Raw genomic sequence first — 24,688 nt, 5'->3', positions numbered from 1 at the left:
AAATAAATTGCAAGGCTTTAAACAAGACATTGACGCAAGTAAATTGTACTTTGCATAGATGAAACAGAATGCTCATGTAAGAATTTTTGCTCAAGAAAGAAAGCTAAACACAATAACGAATGATAACGATGAGCTCGAAGAACGTTCGTCAAGAAATCAAGATTTACGTTTACAAATCTTTTTCTCTTGCAAACAAGTTAAAAAACCCTTCGAGTTGGGCGATACCATCGGCAACAGCAAAGTGAAGTTTGTGGTCTTCGGCAACGATCTTCAGTTCACTTCCTTTGTTAAGTTTCTGTTAGCACTTTTCTTAAACAGATACTCTTTACAACTAGCTTCAATTCGACAAAAGAAAAACAAAGCATATAAAATTATCACAAGTCATAAGAATTCCAATATTACATATCCGGACTTCTTTGATTTATGACTTTATATTTGGGGACGAAGAAAACATTTTTCATGAAATTTAATTAGTACTTTTTAAAAACGTGACTTGAAAAACAAGAAAAAATATTTCTAAAAAAAAATTCCTGAGAAACCTGATTAATAACGAGTTTCATGTCAAGCCGAACCTCAAGGAGCAATATGAGAATTATTGGGAACGAGGCAATTAAGCAAGAGAATACTAAATTCTTTGAAATATTCACACAGAACTTCGTTAATAAATCTATAAAAAAAATCCAAACGAGTAAAAAAAGAATTGTAATAACAATAAATACGTAACTAAAAAATACTCTCAAACTTCTACTAAATAAACATCAGTAACAAACAAAATACAAAAAAAAAAAAAAAAAAAAAAAAAAAAAAAAAAAAAAAAAAAAAAAACTAGTCAACTAAAGTATAAAATTTTTAAAATAAGAAAACACATTGAATTATAGTTAAGAATAAAATGGATTCAATTAAGGAACGAGTGAAATTGTCTCAAGGTGGCTTACTAGTTGACTTGAGACGAACGTCGAGTTCAATTATGTTGAGCATGCTCAAAGCTGTTTTACTCTTAGCAGACCATGATCCGCTTCCATTAGAAATTCGCATGTTTCGCTCTCAATAAAAATTTTTATGCCGCAAGGGGATCATATAAAGATCTTAAATTCATGATCTCGACAATCGTTTTGCTCAACGTCACCAAGTAAAAGAAATTTGACTCATTTTAAAAAGGTAAAAAGTAAAGAACTATTAAAGTTTTAAAGAGTATGATTTTTTTTTTAGAACCAAAATAAATAAAAAAAAAAAAAAAAAAAAAAAAAAAAACTCGATAACCCCAAAATGCTGAGTAAAGATAACGTAAGAAGAGCAGAGGAATATCGATAGGCTAACAATTTTGTAACCTTTAAGATTCGCTGTATGTGAAGGTACAACAACAAGGTACAACATCACAATCAGCTAAAATCTATTCTACTAATTATATATTATGTTTTGATTTTTTGAACTTCCTGAAGCTTGTTGCTAATGTTAGAAGAAACGCTGTAATACGAATCGAGGAATACCGTTGTTATCTCTGTTATAATAGAGCGATCAGGAATTTGCTGGGATAATCCGTAAATTGCACCCTGGCACAAAAAAAAAACAAACAAAAAACAACAACAAACAAATTACTATCATTTGAACAATAAAAAAAAACAAGTTATCAAAAAATTCGAGATTTGAGCGCTCACCTGGCCTTCAGCCTTTTGAGTCGGATTTTTCATGAGTTGTGCAGCGATTTCTTTGATATCATTAACAAAGCGGTCAGCTACACCATCTTTTGTGTGGCGCATGGTAACAGCTATATGTATGCTGAAAAACCAAAGTGTTAAAGGTTATACAAAGATAATAACACAAAAGAGTCAAAGAGAAACATTGTTTCTAAACGAAGAGGCTCTCTCACCCGGATGGAAACTGTAATGGATTTAAGTGCCATTTTTTCTTTTTCAGCTCATTTGACATTAGAAAGATGTCAAAAACGTCTGAGGTAAACGAGACCACAGATACATCAACAGCACTCATCAATTTTAACCCTGGTATTCGTTCAATCCTAAATATAAAAATGTTTAGAATTTTTTACTGCTTTCAAAATATTGGAAAGTAATCCGTGACGAAAACGCATAGAAAGAGATTGTGAAATTACAGTAGCAAGTGTTCATCATCAGTGCAGAATCTTGGAACTACAAGTGCTCATTGTTTAGAAAGCAGATTTAAAGTTTCAGCTTTTTAAACGATGACTTAGAAGTGCAAGTTAATATCATGGGGAGGATGTTTAATAACAAGATATAATGAAGTACCATCATGCATCGCGATAGAGTGAAAGATTAACAATAGCTAGGGAGACAGAAGTACAAAAAAAAAGGCGTGTATTTCACCAGTTTTTCTGTTTAAATCTTGAATTTTAATGTTAAATTTATCAACAAAAAATTGTAAAAAAAAAAAAAAACACGAAAAACACCACTTTCGTGTTTTCCGACTGTCCTCAATAAAATAGTGACATAAATGCGTAATTTATCAAACTTATGTCAACTAAGCGATTTATTTAATAAGTTGATGCTTTTATAACCATAAAAAGTGATCAGCTTAATTTTCGTTTATTCTTACTTTTTTTTTTTTAAATAGAAAACCCAGGAAGTTAGTCCCCTCCCCTCCCCTCCTTCTTTTTTTTCTTTGATTATGTTTTCATTAAGAAATTTCATTTCTTACACTTCTTTCAATTAAGTTCAGTTATTAAGTTTTAATGCTTTCTTCACAATAAATCAAACAGCAAATATAATGCATAATTGCTGTTTTCATCACTATGACATTGCGATGCGCCAATTCGATGCAAAATTCAAAAAATTCTTTAAAAACAAGGAAATTTTCGGCAGCTTTTTCTTTAAAGAAAAAAAAAATATTAAGAATAAAATAAGAATTTTACAAATGGCCAAACGTTTTCTTACGAACTGTATGCAAGATATACATAAAAAATGCGTGTCTATATTTTTCAGAAAATTAAGATTACTTTAAATAAAAATTTTGATAAATACTTCCTTTAAGTAACCACAAGCATTTAAATCCATAGCAACAGGCAAACATTAAAATCTTAAAGATATTTTCGTAATCGGCACTCGTGCGATACGTGATGTAACACAAGATACAGCTTATCTGCACTCGTGCGATTTGTGACATGACGCAAACTTAATCTACATAAAATTTTGAACATCAAAAGATATTTTACATTTTATACTTTGTGGACTTACTACACCACAGATCATGCAAAATATTTCTTAAGAGACAGTGCCTTTCAACTTTTTTAAAATCTAGAAATTAACAAATTCATTAAAATAATTAGAAAATGGACTGGGCCTAAGTTAAAAAAAAAAAAAAAAAAAAAAATTATTAAGAACAAAAGCACAAAAATTTATTTGCTCACGTTTAACACTTTCACTGCCAACTGCGAGTATACTCGTAGTAAGTTGGCGTCATTTATTTGCCAACTACAAGTATACTCGTAGTTAGCGGGACTTTGATATTTGCCAACTACGAGAATACTCGTAGTAAGCCGGCGTCATGAGTTTGCCAACTACGAGTAAACTCGTAGTTATACTAACAGACCAACAGTGTTCTAAAGATGGCATTTTGACACATCCCATATGAAGAACTCTTAGGAACTGCCGCATATTATCTGAATTTATTGGTTTCCAGTCTTTAAAACGTGAACTTCTTCTAAGGGGACACTGCTTATTTATTTCTTGCGTTGCGTAGCGATTAGTTTCAACTACCATAGTATTTATAAGCTCTTCTGTAACAAATAGTCTAAAGAAATCTAATGGTTTCTTGCTCTCCATGTTAATCTTCAAACCAGGATCGGCAGTAAATTAAATTTGTTTTACAATGTTCGGCTCATCTTTCCATTGTTTTGAATTTCTAGATGGACCACCCATTGTTCTAGCTCTTTTCGGCGGCATTAAAAAATCTTCTGCAGTGGCTCCTAAATGAACGTCTGTTAACTGATTGTCATCAATTTCTTCAGTGTTATTATCTTCAGAACCTGATTCTGATGCAGTCAAGCTCGAAGACGTAGTAGTATAAGCGAAAAATGAATCCGAATCTTCAATATCATCATCTTCACTAACCTCACAATCTTCCATAATCATATGTGCTGATCCAATTGTGGAATATCTGTGTTGAGCTAATAGGAGATACATAAATTTATAAATTATGTATTTATAAAAAAGAAATTACTCATCTATAAAATACATTAATTAGTATACTGTGTAAAAAATTTAAAGTGCACACTGAAATGTTTTTTAATGTATTAAAAAACATCTTATCGTGTACTTCAAATTTTTTTTCACATTTTTAATAACATACAGTATAATTTAGTTATCAAATATGTTTTAGCTTCTAGCCTAAAAAACACAACAATTTAGAATTAAGAAAACAAAATATAAATTACCTTTTTTTACTCATGATAACTGCAAATGTGCATGTGCATGTGCAAAAAAAATGAAACACTATAATAATAATGCATCAAATAAGCTACATTACTACACCTTTTCAAGATGTAATTGAGAAATACAACATGTAATTAAGAAATTTTAAAATGTAATTGAGAGACCCAACATGTAAATAAGTAATCGCAATATGTAATTTGAAATATATATTATAAACTTTTCTCAATTACAACTTTCACTACAATGAGTTATTACGGTGTTACGAGTAAACTCGTACTTCGGCACTGGAGAAAAGAATTTCTTCTCCATTGCCAAACTAGGAGTATACTTGTAGTGCTTTTTTTTGTGTCAGTAATATTCAGAATAAAAAATACTATAGAATTATTTCAGATATTTTATTTATTGAAATGTTGATATCTAGCCTTGGCAATGAGAATGAAACCATGCAAAACAGCCTCGGCAAAAATTAATCATTGCAGACATTATGGCTCGGCAAAGATATAAAGCATAGTTTAAAATAGCTCGGCTACGAACGTGTAAACAAATTATTGGTTGTTCTTTTAACAAGCTTTTTTAACAACTTGGAATTAAGAAGCTTTAAAAAAGATGTTAAGTAGGTGGACAGGGAAAGGGGAAAGAGGGTTAAATCATCAAATGTCTGCATCCAAATTTTCAAGTTCTTTTAGTGCTATTTTATAATATTCCTGAAGATAAATTGCCAATCAGAGTATGCTCAGATTTGGCCATTCGTGAATGTGTCCTATTTTAGGAAAAAAAAACCCACAAAAGCTTTGTGAAATTGTTTGGAATAACTCACAGACATCAACTTGCAAAAAGATGCCAATAAAACCCATGAAATATAAAGTGCTGTAGTGAGAGTTTAAAAGAAGTGGATTTTTTGAAAAAATTGCAAACAGAAATGCATTTCAGTAACGTTATTTTACTATTAACTTGAAACAGATGCTTTTTTTCTTATAGTGCATTTTATTTAAAAGTTTATTATAAGAAAAATAACATCTGTTTCAAGTCATTTGTAAAGTAATATCAAATGTAAAGAAGTTTACATAAATTTATTAAATCAATACAACTAAGAAACAGGACTGTTAATTATAAAAAAAACAATTTCATTTGCTACCTTGAGCCAATATTTCTTGCAGTTAATATGATCTTTCTAGTACTCTCAATATAGCCTAAAAATAGTTTAAACAAATGTAAAACTCAAGTATGAACATACATACATAAAATACACAAGTGCATTTTTTAGGTTTTTTTATCAAGTATGTGAGTGTGAATTTGTTATCATAGATTTTGATTTTACCATTTTCTTTATCTTCTATAACACAAATTTTAACCTTTTTCTCCGTGATACATCATGGCAGCCCATGTAGTAGCGATGATACTTCCAGGACGACTACCAGGCATAGAAGCTGAGGCATAAACACCACCAGTCCAATTTGGTTGGGTAAAGTACTAAGAACAAGAAGTAAAAAAAAAGTAAAAAAATCTGAAAAAATAAATGCCTTACCTACATTTCCTTACGTTTTTTTAAATAGATTTATCAACCAACATATTGGCAACATCCATTTAATGAAAATGTTAGCTTTAGTTAAAAAAACTGCTTCAATTGTTATCAAAAGTATTTAAATTTATGTCAAAGATGTCAAAAAAACAGACAACTACTTAAGTTTACTTCCTACTTTTAGATATGTATGCTATATTTAGATACTATATATTTACATATATATGCTACATTGTAAAGTGGTAATGGAAAAATCCTGTTTTGGTTTTTAGATTAAACAGCAAGTGTTTTTAAAGGACTTATGAGACCAATTAACAATATGTTCAATATTTATATTGAACATATTGTTAATTGTTCAATATTTATATACTGTATATTCATGCACCTCAAAAAAATTTTCAAAAGTATTCTGGTTGTCATAACAAAATCAAACAAAAGTTGTCATGAATTTAAAAAGAATGTTATATAACTTTAACATCATCGCCATGTTTACCAACTCGTAAACTGAACTCACCAATGTGTTATCAATAGCTCATTTGGTGTCAAACCAACAAATATATTTACTAATAAAAAAATAATTAAACACCAAAACTGGAGACTATAAATATTAAGAATACAGAAAACTTATAAAAATTGTTTAAACTAATTTGTTCATAGAAACAAGATCCATAGTTTCTCTGCATAATTTTAGTAAACACTGCATAAATTTTTAGTAGCAATGTTACCTGATGATGTCGTATTTCTTTGCTTCTGTATAAAATGACAGACGAACCTTTTGGAGAATAGCCATACTAAAAGTCAAAATAGTAATATCTAAAACTAAATCTTAATCAGGACACTTCTCAAGATAAAAAAACCATCTAAACTGTGTAATGGTGCTGTTATACACACACCTTTTGTACAGAGTTATATTACATAAAAATAAAATTATTTCAGACACTTTTTCTCATTAAGATTTTTTTTAAAAAAAGATACCTTATGGGTGTCAACAGATATGCTTGTTACACCAGGAACGGTAAAATCAAAGGCTGGCACCTGAAATCTAAATAAAATTTCATAAGACATATAATTGCTAAAATTTTTAAAGTTGTAACTAAAAAGAAAATATAAAGTATACAATAATAAAAATACCCAGCCTTTTTCATGAAAGGAACCAAAAAGCCACCAAGACAACAGTCAGCATGCATGTATATGTTGTATTTCTGTGCCAACTATAACAAAGAAAGCTAATATTGATGTACATGGTTATCAATAGAAAATAGAAGTTAATGACAAGAGTTAAGTCAACCTATTTGTTGTTAAACAAAGATTTTTGCTGGGAAACAATTAACTCACTTTAGTAACCCTTAACTAACAATAAATAATCACTTTAGTAAACACATAACCATCTAACAAAAAGGATGGGAAAATTTCCCCAAAAAAAAAAAACTGGTCTTTTTTTTTGTTAGAAATTTTGTAAAATGTTTTCAGTTTAATTCAAAAACTCATAAAAAAAAATTAAAGAACAAATTACAGCAGCAAGTTCTTCAATGGGATCAATGCATCCATGAGGATAACTTGGGACTGACCCTACCAACTGAAATCATTACAAAGAATAAAAATTTAACTTGACCATCCATTAAATCATTTTTTTAATTGGAGAAAAGATAGAAGATAGAAGAGATACCACCTTACAATAACTAAAGTTAAACTTGTGATTGGTAAAATGTTTATTTATTTGAAAGTTATTACTTTCTTTAAAAAAATATTTGTACCAAAATAGTCCTTCGTCCAATAGCTCTTCTGGTCAGCTAAAAAATATTTTGAATCATTAGTCCTGTTGCAAATCATAAAACTATATCAAGAAACAAAATTTGAGATTAAAAAACCTTCAAATGATTCTCTATTTCTCTGTTTGTTTTAAATCACACTAGCATCATTATTATTAGAATCAACAATTGTGATCATCATTAGAAATATCAATCATTATCAAAAAGGAAGCAAAAAAATACTTTAACATTTGCTTTTCCAGTTTTGGCATCCACAGGAATGTGAGTAAGCTTCACCCCAAAGTACTGACATGCCTACAGAACCATAATGCATGATAAAATATTAACATAAACTATTAAAATTTAAATTTATCCTACATTATATAACTTCAACCATTAAAAAAATTTCTTGATTTAAAAGAATCTTTTTTAGACACAAGACACATTTTAGAAACTGTGTGGTTGAGCACTAAACAGAATTAACCCAGGCAGCTAACATTTTCCTCATAACAATTTACAAACTCGGATTACCTCAACTGTGGTAGTGGAACAACATGATTGTCTTTAGAAAAATCTGTGATTAGGTGAGGAAAATTTTAACAACTTGTAACATTACCTCATTGAGAAGTGAAAAATTTTCCACTATAAAAGATGTTTTAACTTTACATGGTGGTGACTTTAACTTTATGAGTTGATTACCAACCTTTTTTAGTCAGTTCATGCAAAAGGAGAGTTTTACTTTGAATACTAAAAAAATCTTTAATACTTCTACTATTGAATGAGACAAAAAGCTGTAAAGAATTTGAAGAGAAGATAAGAGAGTGAGATAAAGGAGAAGAGTTGAAAAATTCTGTAAAAAAATTGCAGCAGAAGTTATGTAAAAAAGGTCAGATGGAGCCATATTAATGCTGATAAAGATGAACGCACACAGATTAATGCTGATAAAGATGAACACACACAGAGAAATGGTGATAAAGATGAACACACACAGATTAATGCTAATAAAGATGAACACACCTACCAGTGTTTCAAAAAAGACACTAAGCTTAACAAAACTTACAATTACCTCAATTCAAACTTTGTTCAAACTTTCATTTTTCTTGCTTAAGAGAATTGAGATAAAGAACATATAGAATATCTTCGAAGATGATCAAATAATTCAAACACACCTTTTAAGACTGTATATTTTACCCTTCTTACACAATTCATGCTTGCCCCAAACTTTTTAATTGGACTAGATTGTGGCATGTTTCTTGAATTCATGTTTTTTGGGACAAAATTGATGTCATTTTGTCAATAGTATATGATTACATTTCTTAAATAATAGCAAGATGCAAGATCAAGCCAGAAGACAGGCAGATCATGATGCTTTCAAATCATAGAATTAAGTCACTTTTTTAAACATTCTTTCCACTGTGAACCAAAGGGAACACCATTTCATGTCACTTAATCAGAAAGTTTACTATTAATTTAGTATTAGTCTAAATTGATCATTAAAAATATCTTTGAATTCAAAATCATGTATTAACATGTCAAAAATAACAATTAAAAGCCTTGAATAAATGCTTAAAAAAATTACTAAAAAATTGGGAAAAAAAGTTGTAATAAAATCATGAAATCGGGTAATACACCCAGATGCTTGTAGGGAGAGAAAGTATTAAAAGTAATTCTCATATTTTCAGAATAAAATTATTTTTAAACTCATTTTTTTAAAAAGTGTTACAATAAAGCAAGCCTAATAATCTCTCTAAAAGAGATTAATAATTTAATAAAATAAAATTTTGATGAGTTTTTTTACCTTATTAGTACATATATATATTATAATATTTATATCAAATCATAGATTGTAATGAGAGATTTATATTTATAAAATTACGAATTTAAATATCACTTGATGGTTGATTGTAAAATGCTGACTAGGAAATCAACTTTAATGCTTCAAAGAAGTGAAACTGAACCAATAATATCTTCTTCACCAGATAACTAAAAACTCTGTGGAAAGTGTTTCTCAATATTAGCACCTGAACATGCCCAATCTGATCTTCTTCAGTTGCTGTAACAAACTTGATTTCTCTTGCCATAAGTTTGGGAAGCATTCAAGCTGAGCAAGTTGCTTCAGATTTATTAAAAAATAAGATGAATGCTGACTTCATTCAAAAAGGGTCAACTTTTTCTTTATCAACTAGTGGAAACCCATTAGTTGTAACTGTTGGACGTTCTGCTAACAAGTTTAATTGAAGATCATTAAAACAAGTATCCTTTCAGGTTCTAAAAAGAACTTTCTATGAGTAAAACCAAACAGTTAATATCTACCCTTCGGAAAGGATTTGGGAATAAGATTGCTTGAGAACCTAATATTTTTGACAAATTGAATGATCTTGAGAAATCCATATCACATTTTTATCATGTTGAAAAGATTATTATTAAATATTACTCACACAAGTGCTCTTTTAGAATGTTTTTACATTTTGTATAGATATATCATATGTAAAGAGAAACAGAAAGATCCTCCACCATAATTTAAGTGTACCGGTAGAATTTGTAATGGCTCCACATAAAAATATTATATGAATTACATATTGTGCTATATAATTTGTAACCATTAGTAGTTATGTAATTTTGCAAATTATGCAATTTTAGAAAAAATAGTGCAGCTAATATCAAATTGACTAATATATATATTAGAAATTATTTTTATCTTTTTTGAAATTAATGAAAGAAGAGTTTAATTTGGCCATACATGAATATATGTAAAAACTTAAAAATTGATTTTTCAAACCTTAGCACGCAAACTAGATTTTAAAAATATTTTTGATGAACCATATACATTAATACTAAATTAACAATAAAGGTTTGGACACGATTGATTTTCGTTTCCACAGAGTTTTGAGTTATCTGGTGAAGAAGATATTATTTGTTCAAAAGTTGACTACAAGTCAACTTTTGAACCAGTAGATTACGTGAAACGACATAAAAACCTGGTGGTCTCTCTGGTTTGCAGTGTTACACATAAACTTTGAAGTTCATGTTTCCATTTGTGAAAATAGGCTGAGTTTTGAAACCACATGAACAAATGACTTGCTAAACTAACTTTCTTGTCAAATTTTTCTCTTTTAATTGCTTTTAGTAAAGCATCAGGGTTTCTTCATTTTGAGATTGCATAAAATTGCTGGTCTGGGAGTATCAAACAATCTTGTTTGCTGTAGGTTTCATTGTTCATTATAATTGTAGGTTTCATCATTCATTATAATGCACTTTCAATTTCCTAGTAGATTTTCTCATTGGAGTTTTCAACTGTATTTTTCACCTTTTGCTGAATTTCTACAGGGAATTTCTACTTCCTGTACATCTTGTAGCCATATATCTTTTTAACTTCTTGGTTTATTGACTTCTTGGATTGGAACACCAGTTTTTTTTCAATATCATAAATAAAGTACTCTGGATTTTCGTAAAAAAACTGAGAAAAAGTTCCACCAAACTTGATAGATCTCTTTCTAGGTTTTTTCTTGGACTTTCTTTCCGATCCACAACCTTCACTACGACTGACAGTTTTCCTTTGAGCTTTATACTTTTTGTTCTAGCGAATTAATTGTAATATTACAATTTTTATGGCAAAATGAATTTTCTCACTTCTACTTGTTTTTTCTTAATTTAAAAGCAACTTTTATTACCTTTATTACAACTATTATTATTTACAAGCAACTTTTATTACTATTTAAAAAGGAGAAAATTGTTGCTTTAAAACAATTTTAAAAAATATCAAAGTTAATTAAGTGGTCCTCAAAACATTTCAAAAATTGTATGGGTCATTATTAATCATTCTGGAATGTTGCAGTAAATTTCTCTTCAAATTAAAATCTTTAGTTACAGTAAACTTCTCTTCAAACCAAAATCTTTAGTTACAATAAATTTCTCTTCAAACCAAAATCATAAAAAATATGTGAGCCATGAAGTTCAGTAAAAAAACTGAAATATTTTAATATTTCTCACAATTCGTGTTATCTATATAGAACATAAATCAGTTACAGTATCCCATATACAAAAGATGCTAAAGATAATAAATCCACAAGAAAAAAGTATTGAAAATATTTCATTTTGTTTCCTCTATGGGGGTTTGTAAACCACTAAACCACTCCTTTATCTTCAGCACACATTTTAATAAAAACATTTGTAAGCTGTCTAAATAAAGGTTAAAAAACAGAACAAAATAAAAAACCTTATCAAAGGCAGGATGAGCACTGACTGGAGCAATTCTAAAATAAAGAAAATAAATTGTAAAAAATGACATACTTTCATTTTCTTTGAATTAAAAACTTAAGAGTATTTTTAATCCCAGAAAAAAAAAATTTTTTGCTGAAACCAGAAATGTTTATTATTTATTATTTCAAAAAATAACAAAAAAAAAAAAAAAAAAAAAAAAAAAAAAAAAAAAAAAAAAAAAAGAAATATATTTTAAACAATCTTTCCAGCTGAATTATGTTTTTATATCAATAAACAATAACTTTAAAGTAGTAATAAATATGGTAGTAATAAACTAATTATATAACAAAAAATTTAAAAACTATTTTTTGAATTTCAGAAAAAATTATCTTAAAAGTTAAACCAGTACAAGAGATGGCAACAAGGAATATAATTTGAGATCAGAAATCAGGTTAATTTGAAAATTACACTTACACATTGCAATATATCAAACATGAAGTTAATTCTAGAATGATTTTCTTAAGTTTAGTAAGTTTATCAGGTTTACTAAAAAACTAACACATTTCAAACTTTGAAAGATAACAAATTTACATTTCAGGATACTTTATGCCCCTCTCACGTCCAATCTCTCGATAACATTTTACTGCCATCAATATACTCTCAGTTCCTCCAGAAGTCATCTACAGTAATAAAATAAAAGCTTACTCACAAAATGGAAAATATTCAACACAAAAGTTGTGTTCATTAGCCAATAGAAACAAATAAAGAGGCTCATGAAACAACACATTTTAAAATAGTGGATTGATATCTAGTTTATTTTGTAGCAGACATGCTTATGATAAAAAAAGATAGAAATAGGGATATTAGAGTGACTAAACACACATATGTTCTTCAACACAGTCAATAAAAAGTAAATACTAACCATTCCACAGCATCCTGAGGTGCCATTATACATGTTTACACACATACTCACAATCTCAGCTTCCATCTTACGAACTAAAAAAAAATTTAACTTTTTATAACATGCATTTAAGTACTTTTTATTGAACTGAAAATAAAATTTAATAAACTGTTGAGAACTTATATTTATATATGAAGGATACCTTATGAAAATTACATAGCAAAAAAGATTTTATAATAATTTTATTCAGATTTGTGAATAAGATTATCATTATTAAAATACTAAAATATGATATTTTATATTCATCAACCATATAATAAAGTTAATATTAATAGACTTTAAAAGATGTTTCTATCAGCACCTTAAAATTTATAAAATTATTTGAAAAAAATTCTTCTAAAAAATGAATATTTTTATTGCATGCTGCGTTATCGATTATTTTGATAATCTTATTAAAAGTCTATGAGAAAAGTTTTTTTTACAACTGATTACAATTTAGAGGATATTTAAAAATTTGATTGATTCACTGTCAATAGCTTTTTTTTTTTTGGCATCTATTTTTATTAAAAGTAAACGAAGTTTATTCTTTTTTTGCTCCTTTAAAAAAAAAGATTTATCAAATATTGAAGATTAAATCTTCACTCCTATTCATCTTTCTTGCTCTTTTGAAGTAAATTTCAGCAAAATAAATTTTTCTAAAACAAATTTTTCTAAAAGCTATGTGCTCTGTAGCATTTTTCTAACAACTTTCATAAAGCTATCTGCTCTAAGAAGGTTATCATTTTTTTATTTCACATAGGTTCATATTATTTTTACACTTAATTGATGAAAACTTTCTTACATGTTTACTCATTGAATTGTTAATCGTTTAGAGGAAATTTTGTCTTATGCTTAAGTTACAAAACATTTATTTCTTTTCATCTGTGCATTTAAAAAAATCACTGTCTATAACACCTACCAGCAGCACATTTTAACCTGTTATGGTTGAACATCCAAATGCAAAACTAAGTATCTTACCATCTGGAAATACATCTGAGTGAAGGGGATTTGACCATGTATACTCAGCATATACCTTGAATAGTAAAGAAGTTTTTTTAATACTTTTAAATTAAAAACATCTGATAATAAATTTACAAATTTATCTTTAAAGGACATTAAAATAACATAAAAAAAAAAAAAAAATTTCATTTTTGAATCAAACTTTCTCATTCTTCAAAAAAGAAAAATCTTTTCTATTTGAGTTTTTATCTTTTCAGTAAACAATTATGAACAAAATTCAAAAATTTTGTGTTCAAAATAAAGCAGAAAATTCCTGAATTCTCAACATCTTTTTTTATAAACTTAATTTTTGCATTTGAAGCTTGCAACTAGGGTAGAGTGGGGTAAACTAACTTTATCAACATATAGCAAAGGAACTAAAAGTAACTATCTACCAGGTTTTTTGTTCATTGTTACTGCTTGTTATTACATTATTATTTCTAAATTTAATTTGAAATGTTTTTTCAAAATACCCTTTTTTTTTATGCTCTAAATATCATATTGTAAATAATAAAGTTGAAATAATCGTTTCATGTTTGAATTTTTGTTTAAGAGAACTAATCAGTTTATATGACATTTTACCAAAAATATTTATGTCAGTATTTGCTACATAATGATTTACTTTGCTCTAAAATTTTCATTTGAATCATCACATCATAATAAATTGCTTAATTAAGTTAAATTGGTCAAATTAAGGGCAACTTGGTTATTTTAGACATAATGATCCAGAAAAAATTTAAATCTTTGATTATGTTATGTTAAAAATATACACTGCCATTTACACTTTTTTTAAACCAAAAACATGCTTCAATGCTGCAGAAGTTTTTATGTCATAATTAAAAGTCATTGGCATTTTGAAAAGTTTACAATAATTTTTATGATATCATAAATTAATGTTAAAAAACTTCCAAGTTAATTTAAAATGTAATGAAATTAGTCTTTCATCTTTACCAAGTATCTGCAAAGGTATTGCAATAAAAAGGTTCCTGTCAGGTGCTTAAGTTGTTGGAAAATATGGCATGCTAACATTATGCTTGACCAATATCAATCCAGCAGGAGACAACTTACCACCTTTTTTAATATTCAAATGAACAAAGGTTCCAGATATTTCAAAATTTTCTTAAGGTACTAAAGTACACTGCAGTAAAAGTGGATACATTGATAAAGATATTTTTATTGAGTTTTTGCATCACTTTAACAAGTTTTGTACCAAGTGAGTTGGAAAAAGGCATTATATTTGGATGGTCATAAAAGTAGTGTGATCTTTAAAGCAATTGAATTAGCAAAACAGATGGATATTGAACTAGTATGTATTCCACCCATAGCATTCTCTACTACAGGCCTATTCATCGCGTAACCAGATTTTTTTGTGGAGGCCTACTTTTTTACGGCAAAAAAAAATTATTTCTCCATGTTCAGACCAGATAAAATGTCATGTCATTTATGATATATATTTAAGTAATGGAATGTAATACAATGTTAGTAAACTTATATAATTTAAACATGGAGTTTCAGATTTAATTCAAAGCTAATAATATATTTATAAAATTTAGATTAAATCATCATGGCAAATAAATGTTGTGTGTATGCTTGTCGCACCAACTATCAAAGTGAAAAAAACAAAATATCTAGTGAAGTTAATAAAATATTGGTTTCCAAGTGATAACGTTGAGCGTGTAAAATGGATAAAAGCTATTCCAAACTCTAATTTGGTTGCTAACAAGTATACTGTTATCTGTGAGTTACACTGGCCTCCAAATTTTGATACAGTTATAGTGCGTGGAGGAAAACGTCGACCAAAAAGTCCTCCTTCTGTTTGGCTGGGAATACCTTTATCTCAAATTCCAACTGCTAATCCAACTGAAAGAACAACCAAAAGATCTTTAGGTGGCATTAAAAGTACATTAGATGATGAGCTAGACACATTTCTTAAAAGAGATAAAGCTACTTTTTGTGACATCAAAAACAAGTTTATCAATAGCAGTGATCACCAATATCCAGTTATATCGTTTATGGTTGATGGCTATGTTGTTATACAATCTTTGCAATTTTTTAATGGAATACCTTTTTTTGTACTTAAAATTTATGAAAATCTTACCTTTGAAACATTTCATTATGGGATTAAGTGTCACATTTCTAGCTTAACAGTAAATTGAATCATAACTGTTGACACCTGGTCTAAGTTTGATGAGATACTTCGTTTTTTAAGCTCCTTGAAAATGGACAATAAAAAAGAGGTAATTATGCAACATATTTCAGTTATGGGACCAAAAACAGTTTGAGAAACTTTATACACCTGAAATACTTATATGCTCTTTTGTATATTTTTCAACATCAAGGGCATTATATAATCGCTTAAGTAATGACTATCAACTTCCAACTATTTCAACACTGACTCAAATTAGTTCAAAAATTTCTAATATTAATGAAAACAAATTTGTTAACTCAATTTTTAACTCTCTTCCAGATAAGCAGAAATTATGTATCATACTACATGATGAAATATATGTTAAAAAACCTTTGCTTTACCATGGTGGAACTATTTTTGGTAGATCGGAGGATAACCCAGTAGAATTGTTCAAAACATTGTTAGGGATTATGGCTGTTTGTTTAAATGGAGGTCCAAAGGTGTTAATTAAAATGATACCAATATCAAAATTACGATCTGATTTTTTGTTTGAACAGATTAATTTAACGAATCAAATAATTGATTCAGCTAATGCAAATGTAAAAGCTATTATATGTGATGGGAATCGTGTCAATCAGTCTTTTTTTAAAATGTACACATTTGTTCCGGGAAAACCATGGTTAACAGTAGATGGAAAGTATTTACTTTATGATTTTGTACACCTCATAAAAAATGTTCGTAATCTTTGGTTAACTGAAAAAACTCAGGAATTAATATTTGACGATAATGGAGTAACCAGGATTGCAAAATGGACTCATTTGAAACAGCTTTACAATGCAGAATCCAGTAGCTTTCTAGAGTTATCTGACCTGAATGAAATTTCTATTTCTCCTAAACCTGTTGAATGACAGTGTGTATTGACGGTTTTAAGAGTAATTTCTGAAAAACTTACGCTGCTCTTTTGCAACATCCTGACATGATTCATAGTGATGTTAATGACACTGCTATATTTATCAATAAAGTTATTAGTTGGTGGAAAATTTTAAATGTCAAAGCCATTGGTGCTGATACAAGGCATAATGATCCTTTGCAGGCTGTTATCAATAATCCTGATGACAACCGTTTAAATTTAATACTACAATTTGGTGATATGGCACTTAAAATGGCAGGTCCCAAAGGTAAACGCATTAAACAGCTTTCTAAAGATACTGCAACTTGTATACATCAAACTTGTTATGGACTAGTAGATTTATGTAGATATTTACTTAGCACTACGCAAAACTATGTACTTCTTGGTCAATTTACATCAGATCACCTGGAAAAAGAATATAGTATACTTTGTCAAGGTTCATATTTTCTTAGTGTTCAACAAGTTATTGAAAAATTACGTATCAAACATGTATCTTTACTTTTGAAATTAAATGTAGATATTGACAATTTTAATGTGAAGTCTGGTCATCAATGTGCGTTATGCCATTACAAATTGTCTGAAGACTGCTGCGAAATTCTTGATAACTTGCAAGATCTAGAATCTTCTATTGCTGATGATGTCAAAATGTCACTTATTCACATAGCTGGTTATGTTACACGAAATGATAAAGAACGAACTGATTATGAACTTTTAGATCAAACAACGTTCTATTATCAGAAATATGGTCAGTTTTCTAAATTTTTAGATCGTGCTGGATTAAAAATTCCAACTGATTATTCGTGCCAATGGACATTTTTTTGTTTTGTAATTTTTCAAATAATTAAAGATCATGTTTGCAAAAAATCTTTAAGTGGTTTATTTATGATTATATCAGACCATTATTTATTGGATATGGAAGAACATCATTGTGTAATATTGAGCAACATTTTTTAAAAAAGTTTATGTACCACTGTCACTCCAAGATCTGGCAAAGAACCTGCTCTAAGAGTATTAAAAATCTCTTAGAAGTCTACTTAGTTGTCTACTATTTATAATATATATAGTATACTATTTTATAAAAGATTTGTAAAAGTTTCAAATAGTAGTTTGTTTTTTCAGATTTTGTTAACAATTTTAATCAAAATTTATCTAATATTCTTTGTTTGGTTTAATAACATTTCTACTTAATTTAAGAAAATATCAATTTTGTATTTCAATGTTAAAGTCAAAATTAAAGGTGTAATAATAATGTAATTGTGTGAAATTTTAAATTAGAAAAAATTTCTTTGTCTTTTATTTACACTGTTTATTACTTAAAAATATTTTTTCTTTCTTTTTCTTTTTTCATGAAAAAAAATTATTAGGCTATACAGAGAATTAAAAATACTTTTTAGTTTTAAAATTACGAAGTTATTATCTTTTTTGCCGTAAAAAAGTAGGCCTCCACAAAAAAATCCGGTTGCGCGATGAATAGGCCTGTAGTAGAGAACGCTATGATTCCACCTTATATTACACATTGCTTAAAACTACATGAAACACATCAATAAAGTCATTAAAAATTGTGGTTTGAGGCTTTGGCCAAGTACTTGGCTGATTAAGATGATGTATCTTTGCCTCAATGCAATTTTCACATTATTTTTAACAGAATACAGCCTAAAATAGTTTAAAAGAATATTAGCTGTAGATGGTTTCTCTAGATCTCCTATATGATTTATGCAAAGGTGGTGGTCACAAATGTCTAACAGATATTGAGGATGGCATGGCAATTCAACTACCAAATTGGAACAAAATTGTCCACCTAGTTTGAAAGTGCTCATTCACTATAAAATGAGACTAGACTAAATGACTTGAAAAAACAGATGCATACAAACACCATATAAAGCTTATATACAAATGAACTAATGATTTTATGAGAGCTTTTTAATTCTTTTCTCAGCTCTTATTTTAGCAGAAAATTTTCTTTTGTCAGTTTTACTCCACTCTAAAATAATTAAATCATATAGCAGATGGTGTGGTTTTAGTATAGATCACATATATCTGAATCCTATTGGTCCAGGCCCATCAACATTAGGGCATCACCTGGGTGTGAATTAATAGTGGTGTGATGCAAAAATAGCACAGATAACATAAGCTCTAGTTGAAAGTGTTTCAGATGATTTTAAGTGTGGGAAGATGAAAATCGCCTGAAGATTGTCCATTAAGTCTATATTTGTGTATTAAAGATTGTCATGCTCACTTAACCAATTACTAAGCCTAATAGGTTAGGTAATCAATTCATTTTATTTGCAAATATGTTTGCCTTGCTTGATTAAGAGCAGTGAATGCCTCAATAAAACAGACATTCTGCAAGTAGACCAAAATTTATCTATTTACTTCTCCAAAAAGTTTAATGAATTTAGCCCTAATCATGCAAAATGGTACATTTTAATCATCACATCACTAGAAAATGAAAATTTTGTTAAGGAACCACCTGCTAAAAAGGCTTCACATAATAATACTGTTAGTGTGAAATACTGCTCAAAAGAGCAGAAAAGACAAAATTAAAACAGTCAAATTGAAAATAAATATGTCCTTTTTTCCCACTGATCAAAATCAGTCAGGCAAACCTAAGGGTTTTCAACAAAAAAAATAACAGAGAAAGACTTTATGCTGTGTTTGTAGAATTGAAGTGAGTTAAGTGGAACTGGCACGTGAAAGATGTTTTGGAGTAGACACACGTGGAAATTGTGTGCAAATAACTAATAACATCTTGTAAATTTTGAAAACATGTTTACATTTATCATTTATGCTGCAGTCAAAAAATCTGACAAATTTACCCTTCACATAACAAATTTACCCCACATAATATAGTTATAAATAGATCATTTCATATACAAAAGAAATGTAAAAAATCATTTTATATACTTCATCATTTGAAGCCATTTTTATCCAATATATGTTAACTAAGTATTAACTCTTGTTTTTAAGATAACCTATTCACTTGTTTTTAAAATAACTTTATATTTTTTTCATTGGTTATTATTCTATTTTTGTCTGAAATTATTTCATGTTAGTAAAGCCTGACAATATTACCACACTTTATCCTACTTTACACATTTATTGCAGTTTTACTACAACATTTTAAGTTCTTTATAATCTTTCAAATTTGAAATCTTTTTTTATTTGCTAATTGTAGTTCCCTTATCATATGTTTAGCTGTTATATTTATTATTTTTTTTTATCTAAAAAAAACATTTTGGCTTTGTGCCCAAAGGAGGTTAGAGAATATTTTTGAGTTACTTTTGATTGCATATTATTATCCACATTTATATATATTAAAAAGATTTGTAAGTGTTAAAAAAAAGTACTTGAGTCAAATATTTCAGATTATTTAACAAGTTTGCTAGATTGAAAGATTGATTGATAAAAATCTCATAGGTTAAAAATTTTAAAATTAAAACCAATAAAATACAGCACTTTACCGTGGTCATAAGATTTGACAGTACATTATCAGAAGAATATACAGTGCCAGAAACATATCCATTCTCCCAAGATTCAGTTCCACCTAAAACAAATATATTAGGGATTTTTAAAAGCATTGTATTAATAAAAGGATATCTTAAAATTTTCTGTAAAAACTTTATTCAAATTTTTCACAAACTATTTTGAAAATTTGTCCATTAACTTGTTGTGTTTTTGATATAATACTGATATTAATTATATTTCAAATAATACTACAAAAGATAATAATTTAAGTAATAAAAATGATATAGATAACAATGAAGTTATAGAGATGATATGATTCACATAATGGTTTTTGTATAATTGTTATCTATATCATATATATCACAAATGACAATTCATAGTTAGCAGAAAGGTTAGATAAGGATAACATCAAGATATAATTTTAAGATAGCTCAACAATACAACACTTTTAAAGAAATAAAACAACCAGAATAAGTAAACTTACTGATTTCTTTATATTTCTTTATTTCTAATTGAATATTTTCCTGGAAATATACACAAAAAACACATTAGCACAAAAAATAATAAATACTCAAAAAATGACCAATATTACTTTTGTTGCTTTAACAAATTAAAATATTTAAAAAAAAAAAAAAAAAAAAGAAAAGAATTTAGTACACTTACTGGAGTAAGGCCCTTTGCTGGTAACTAGAAATAGAATGAGATCTAGATTAGAAACTAGAAAGAGAAGGGGAACTTGAAAGAAATTTTAAGAAAGGAAATTTATTTAAATGAGTAAAAAGGTTATAAAAACTACCTTTGTTACATAAGGAACGCCATTTGTTGAAAATGAAGTGTTCTCAATATCTTGACAAGTTTTATCTATTTGCTGTTGAATCTAAATAATCAAAGAACTTTAAAAGTAACGCAATTAACATCGTCTTTCACAATGAAATATTCTTATCTTTTAAGTTAACCTTTTAACACATTAAAGTGTTTACTATTTTATACACCTATCCATATCAAATACATCATAGTAATTGAATCAAAGGTAACAAGAATCTTCTAAATTTTGTCTTAAAACAATATACAAGTATAAAGGATTTTTTTGTTGGAACTTGAATCTTTTTTTATCTCAACCAATACATCACATTATCAGCCAAGGAAGAATTTTAATTTTACCTTAGTTCCAACATATGGCAAACTTCGAACTTTTTTAAAAAAGAACTTTTTAACAACACTAAAAAATCCTAAAAACAGAAAAATAGTACTAAAATAAAGAGATAAATAAAGTAAAACAATAATAAGAAACTTTTATTTCCTTTAAATTGTTTACTAAAAGATGTAAAACAAACAAAAAAAATCTTTAAACTTAAAAGAAATTTTTAAAAATTACTACTTTATGCCACAGTTTTTTTTTTTTTTTTATCTATCCCAAAACTTTTAGGGTTAAGGCTACATGTAAAATGTAAGGTTTGCACTGAACAGACGTTGATCCTTCATTTTATGCATGTTGCAATTGTAACTATGATTATAACATTAACCGGTATTAGTATAAAAATTCCATTTATTTTTATTTAGATGTTTTCTCTTGAACTGGGATAATTATTTTGGAAAAAAATTGTTACCATCTTGATAGACAATAAATTTGTACTTAAATTTTACCCTTATTGATGCACATTTTTCCTACTTGTTTGGTTGTACAAACTTAATAGGTGGGTATATGCAACATTCTCCATTACTGAATGGTTGGTATACTTCATTTTTATTTTTGGGAGACCTCTACTTGGCATATAAAGTTAAGATACAAAACCTAAGTTCCTGGACAAAATTACCAAATACTTAAAAACTGTAGTTTAAAAAAACTTTAAAAACTGATACTATAGTCAACTAGTTCTGGTCTCCTCTACATAACTAAATATACTGTTTAAAATGTAAGGCAAAATAAAAGAAAAACAGTTGAAATTTGAGTAAGAAATTAACATACTACTAATGATTAAATGATATTATTCACTTGCTTAATCTTTATATATGACTTGAAGATCTGAACAGCTGATAAAAATGTAACAGTTACCTTCATCATTGAAAAAAATGAAGGGAATAAGAATACGTAAAACTTCAAACGCAACAAACACCCAGAAACAAATGACTGTGGTATTCACAACAATCTACAAAAAAGAAAATGGAATATATATTTTATGCAACAAAATTTTCAAATTTAGCAACATAACTTATGTTAATTATAGTATTTCAGATTTACTTATTTCACAATTTATTACTTCAAAACTAAACCTTTTGATTGACAATAACTTCAACTAAAGGCAACTGCATTTTCTAATTTTCTCCTTGCTTCATTACCAAATGCAGCTCTTTTTATTTATAAGTTATTGTCAATTACAACTTTGATAAAAAGGTGGTCATAATAGTTGACATTTTAAGCAAAGAATTGTCTCATTAACAACAAGATACATAAGATGTTTAGGGTTATTCCATGTTAAAACAATTCTGAATTAAATTTACTAAGATTTTCATATTAACTGAACTTTATTTTTATTACTTAAACTGTTGAAATATTTGGAAATTAATAATATAAAAGTAACAGTAACTTCCTATAGCACAAAACTGAAAAATTAGAGTAGAACACACATTCAATGCTAACTAACCTCCCAATTTTCCAATCCACGAGTTTTGCTGTGAATATAGAGTCGCAACTCAGCCATGTAAAAAACAAATGTCCACTAATAAAGATAAATAAGCACAAAAGAAAGTATTAATTTTAGAAATACAAAAGTAAAAAAAATTAAGATAAACAAAGAAACAATTAAAAGATAAATAGAATATACATAAAATGAATCTTTATAGAAGAAGCATAAAGAGAGAAAACAGAATTAACATAAAATATAAAACTTTCAGTAGTAAGTTATAACAAAAATAGAAAATTATCTCTCTGCATTGCATTCTTGTTTTGATTTTTAAAAATTGAAACACATTTTAAATTAAGCATAAGGCATCTAAATTATTGTTGCTTTTTTTTATGTGAAGATTATATAAAACATATTATTAGTAAAGTAAAATCTATTATTAAGATGTCTTTTGATATACAAAGACCTGCTTTACAAATATGACAAACTAGTTTACTAGGTAGACTGAGTGACAAACAGAACCAAAGTCAGGCAAAATATTAAGCTGGAGTCCAAATACAATTAGCACTGATTTTAGATCTGTAAGCAAATACGAGTTTAATGGAAAAATGTCCTTTAATAGCCAGCCTGTTTCCTTTAGATTTTTAGCTTTTTTTTTTTTTGCTTAAATAAAGGAAGCATAGCAAAAAAGACAAGGGTATTTCTTAACAAATAAGAATACTTAATATTAAATAATTTTATTTAAAATTTTTTAAATGCTTTGGTAATTTTCATTTCTACAAGCTTGAATCTCAGTAGCATAGTCAAATACTCACTAGCAAAACTCTGTCTATAAATAGCTAGTAATAAGGATAAAGTTGTTAAGCAAAATGTAAAATTAAGTATCATGGTGTGAGAAACTCGTTTTAATAGATGCTGTAATAACAGTAATTATGAAGCCTTTTTCAAAGAAACTAACAGAAAACTTAACAGAAGTTATGAAACCTTTTTTTTACGAAAAAAACAAACAAACAAAAAACATACACATAGTTCATTCCAATGCAAATGCTCAGGTAAATGTGGTTCAACAGTTTGAAGAAAGCTTTCCCAAAGTTGAATCCAATTATCATAAAGTGTTTCAGAAAAAGAAGCCATGATGTTATATTTGGTATCAATTTTTTTTTTAATAGTTGAATATATATATGGTTGAAAACTGAGCAGGTAGCCAGCAGATCACATTTACGAGTTCTTGGTGGTGTAAATGTCATAACCTGACGGCTAGCAAAGCATCAGTTGTTTACATTGATAGTGTTTAGAGAAAATATTAAGAAACTCGTGACGTACTCGTACAACCGTTGATAAGGCTTTCTTTCAAAATAACGTTTATATAGAAAATTATTGCGATTTCTCATTAATTTTTCTCAAGATTCGCACAGCAACAAAATCGGTTTTTGTAATTAGAATTGTTATAATTTAAAAGTAATACAATCTTAAAAAATTGTATAAAGCGCTCATCTTGTATATTCATTAAGCGTAGATAATCCGTATTGCGTGTTATTCATTTCTTTTGACTTTGCCATCCAACATAATACATTGACTGTTATGTCTGACTGAAATGGACTTGGCATTAGATAGCTCAACACAAATTTCTACAATATTAAAGAATTCACAATTCAAAATTACTTCTTTGATAAGTGTTAAATTAGTTAATTCTTTTTCATATCTAAATCTTAATGGTCGACAACAAAAAGTAGAAGAAGGTTTTTGGATCTCCTC

At 28.0% G+C, this 24,688-nt stretch overlaps 1 protein-coding gene and 1 pseudogene across 5 annotated transcripts; one reads left to right on the top strand and one right to left on the bottom strand.

Annotated features, from left to right (window-relative positions):
* Positions 1-1,319: 1,319 nt before the first annotated feature.
* Positions 1,320-24,380, bottom strand: LOC145186728 (sphingosine-1-phosphate lyase 1-like). 5 transcript variants are annotated; one of them, XM_090094826.1, is made up of 23 exons: positions 23,957-24,356; positions 22,955-23,029; positions 22,366-22,459; positions 21,474-21,541; positions 21,109-21,189; positions 20,976-20,999; positions 20,797-20,836; positions 20,309-20,391; positions 13,789-13,843; positions 12,793-12,866; positions 12,462-12,550; positions 11,887-11,923; positions 7,914-7,985; positions 7,677-7,712; positions 7,436-7,498; positions 7,054-7,133; positions 6,898-6,964; positions 6,648-6,713; positions 5,756-5,873; positions 5,539-5,593; positions 1,868-2,014; positions 1,656-1,776; positions 1,320-1,550 (listed from the first exon to the last, which is right to left on the bottom strand). In XM_090094826.1, the coding sequence occupies exons 1-23, from the start codon at positions 24,065-24,067 to the stop codon at positions 1,410-1,412; spliced, it is 1,797 nt and encodes a 598-aa protein (XP_089950952.1). In that variant the 5' UTR covers positions 24,068-24,356; the 3' UTR covers positions 1,320-1,409. The 5 variants fall into 5 exon arrangements, 3 of the variants coding, with proteins under 3 accessions (XP_089950952.1, XP_089950954.1, XP_089950953.1); XR_016454693.1 differs by lacking the exons at positions 1,320-1,550; positions 1,656-1,776; positions 1,868-2,014 and adding exons at positions 2,924-3,149; positions 3,380-4,138; positions 4,406-4,424 and having other exon boundaries at positions 23,957-24,380; XR_016454692.1 differs by lacking the exons at positions 1,320-1,550; positions 1,656-1,776; positions 1,868-2,014 and adding exons at positions 2,924-3,149; positions 3,380-4,138.
* LOC145184322 (uncharacterized) lies at positions 16,746-17,873 on the top strand (annotated as a pseudogene).
* Positions 24,381-24,688: the final 308 nt, after the last annotated feature.

The sequence above is a fragment of the Hydra viridissima genome, unplaced genomic scaffold, assembly GCF_058129835.1.
Source record: "Hydra viridissima isolate aposymbiotic clone 2 unplaced genomic scaffold, HvirCarnegie_v1 scaffold_8, whole genome shotgun sequence".
In the NCBI taxonomy this organism is placed as follows: domain Eukaryota; kingdom Metazoa; phylum Cnidaria; class Hydrozoa; order Anthoathecata; family Hydridae; genus Hydra; species Hydra viridissima.
This window is presented reverse-complemented; position numbering and strand designations above follow the sequence as displayed.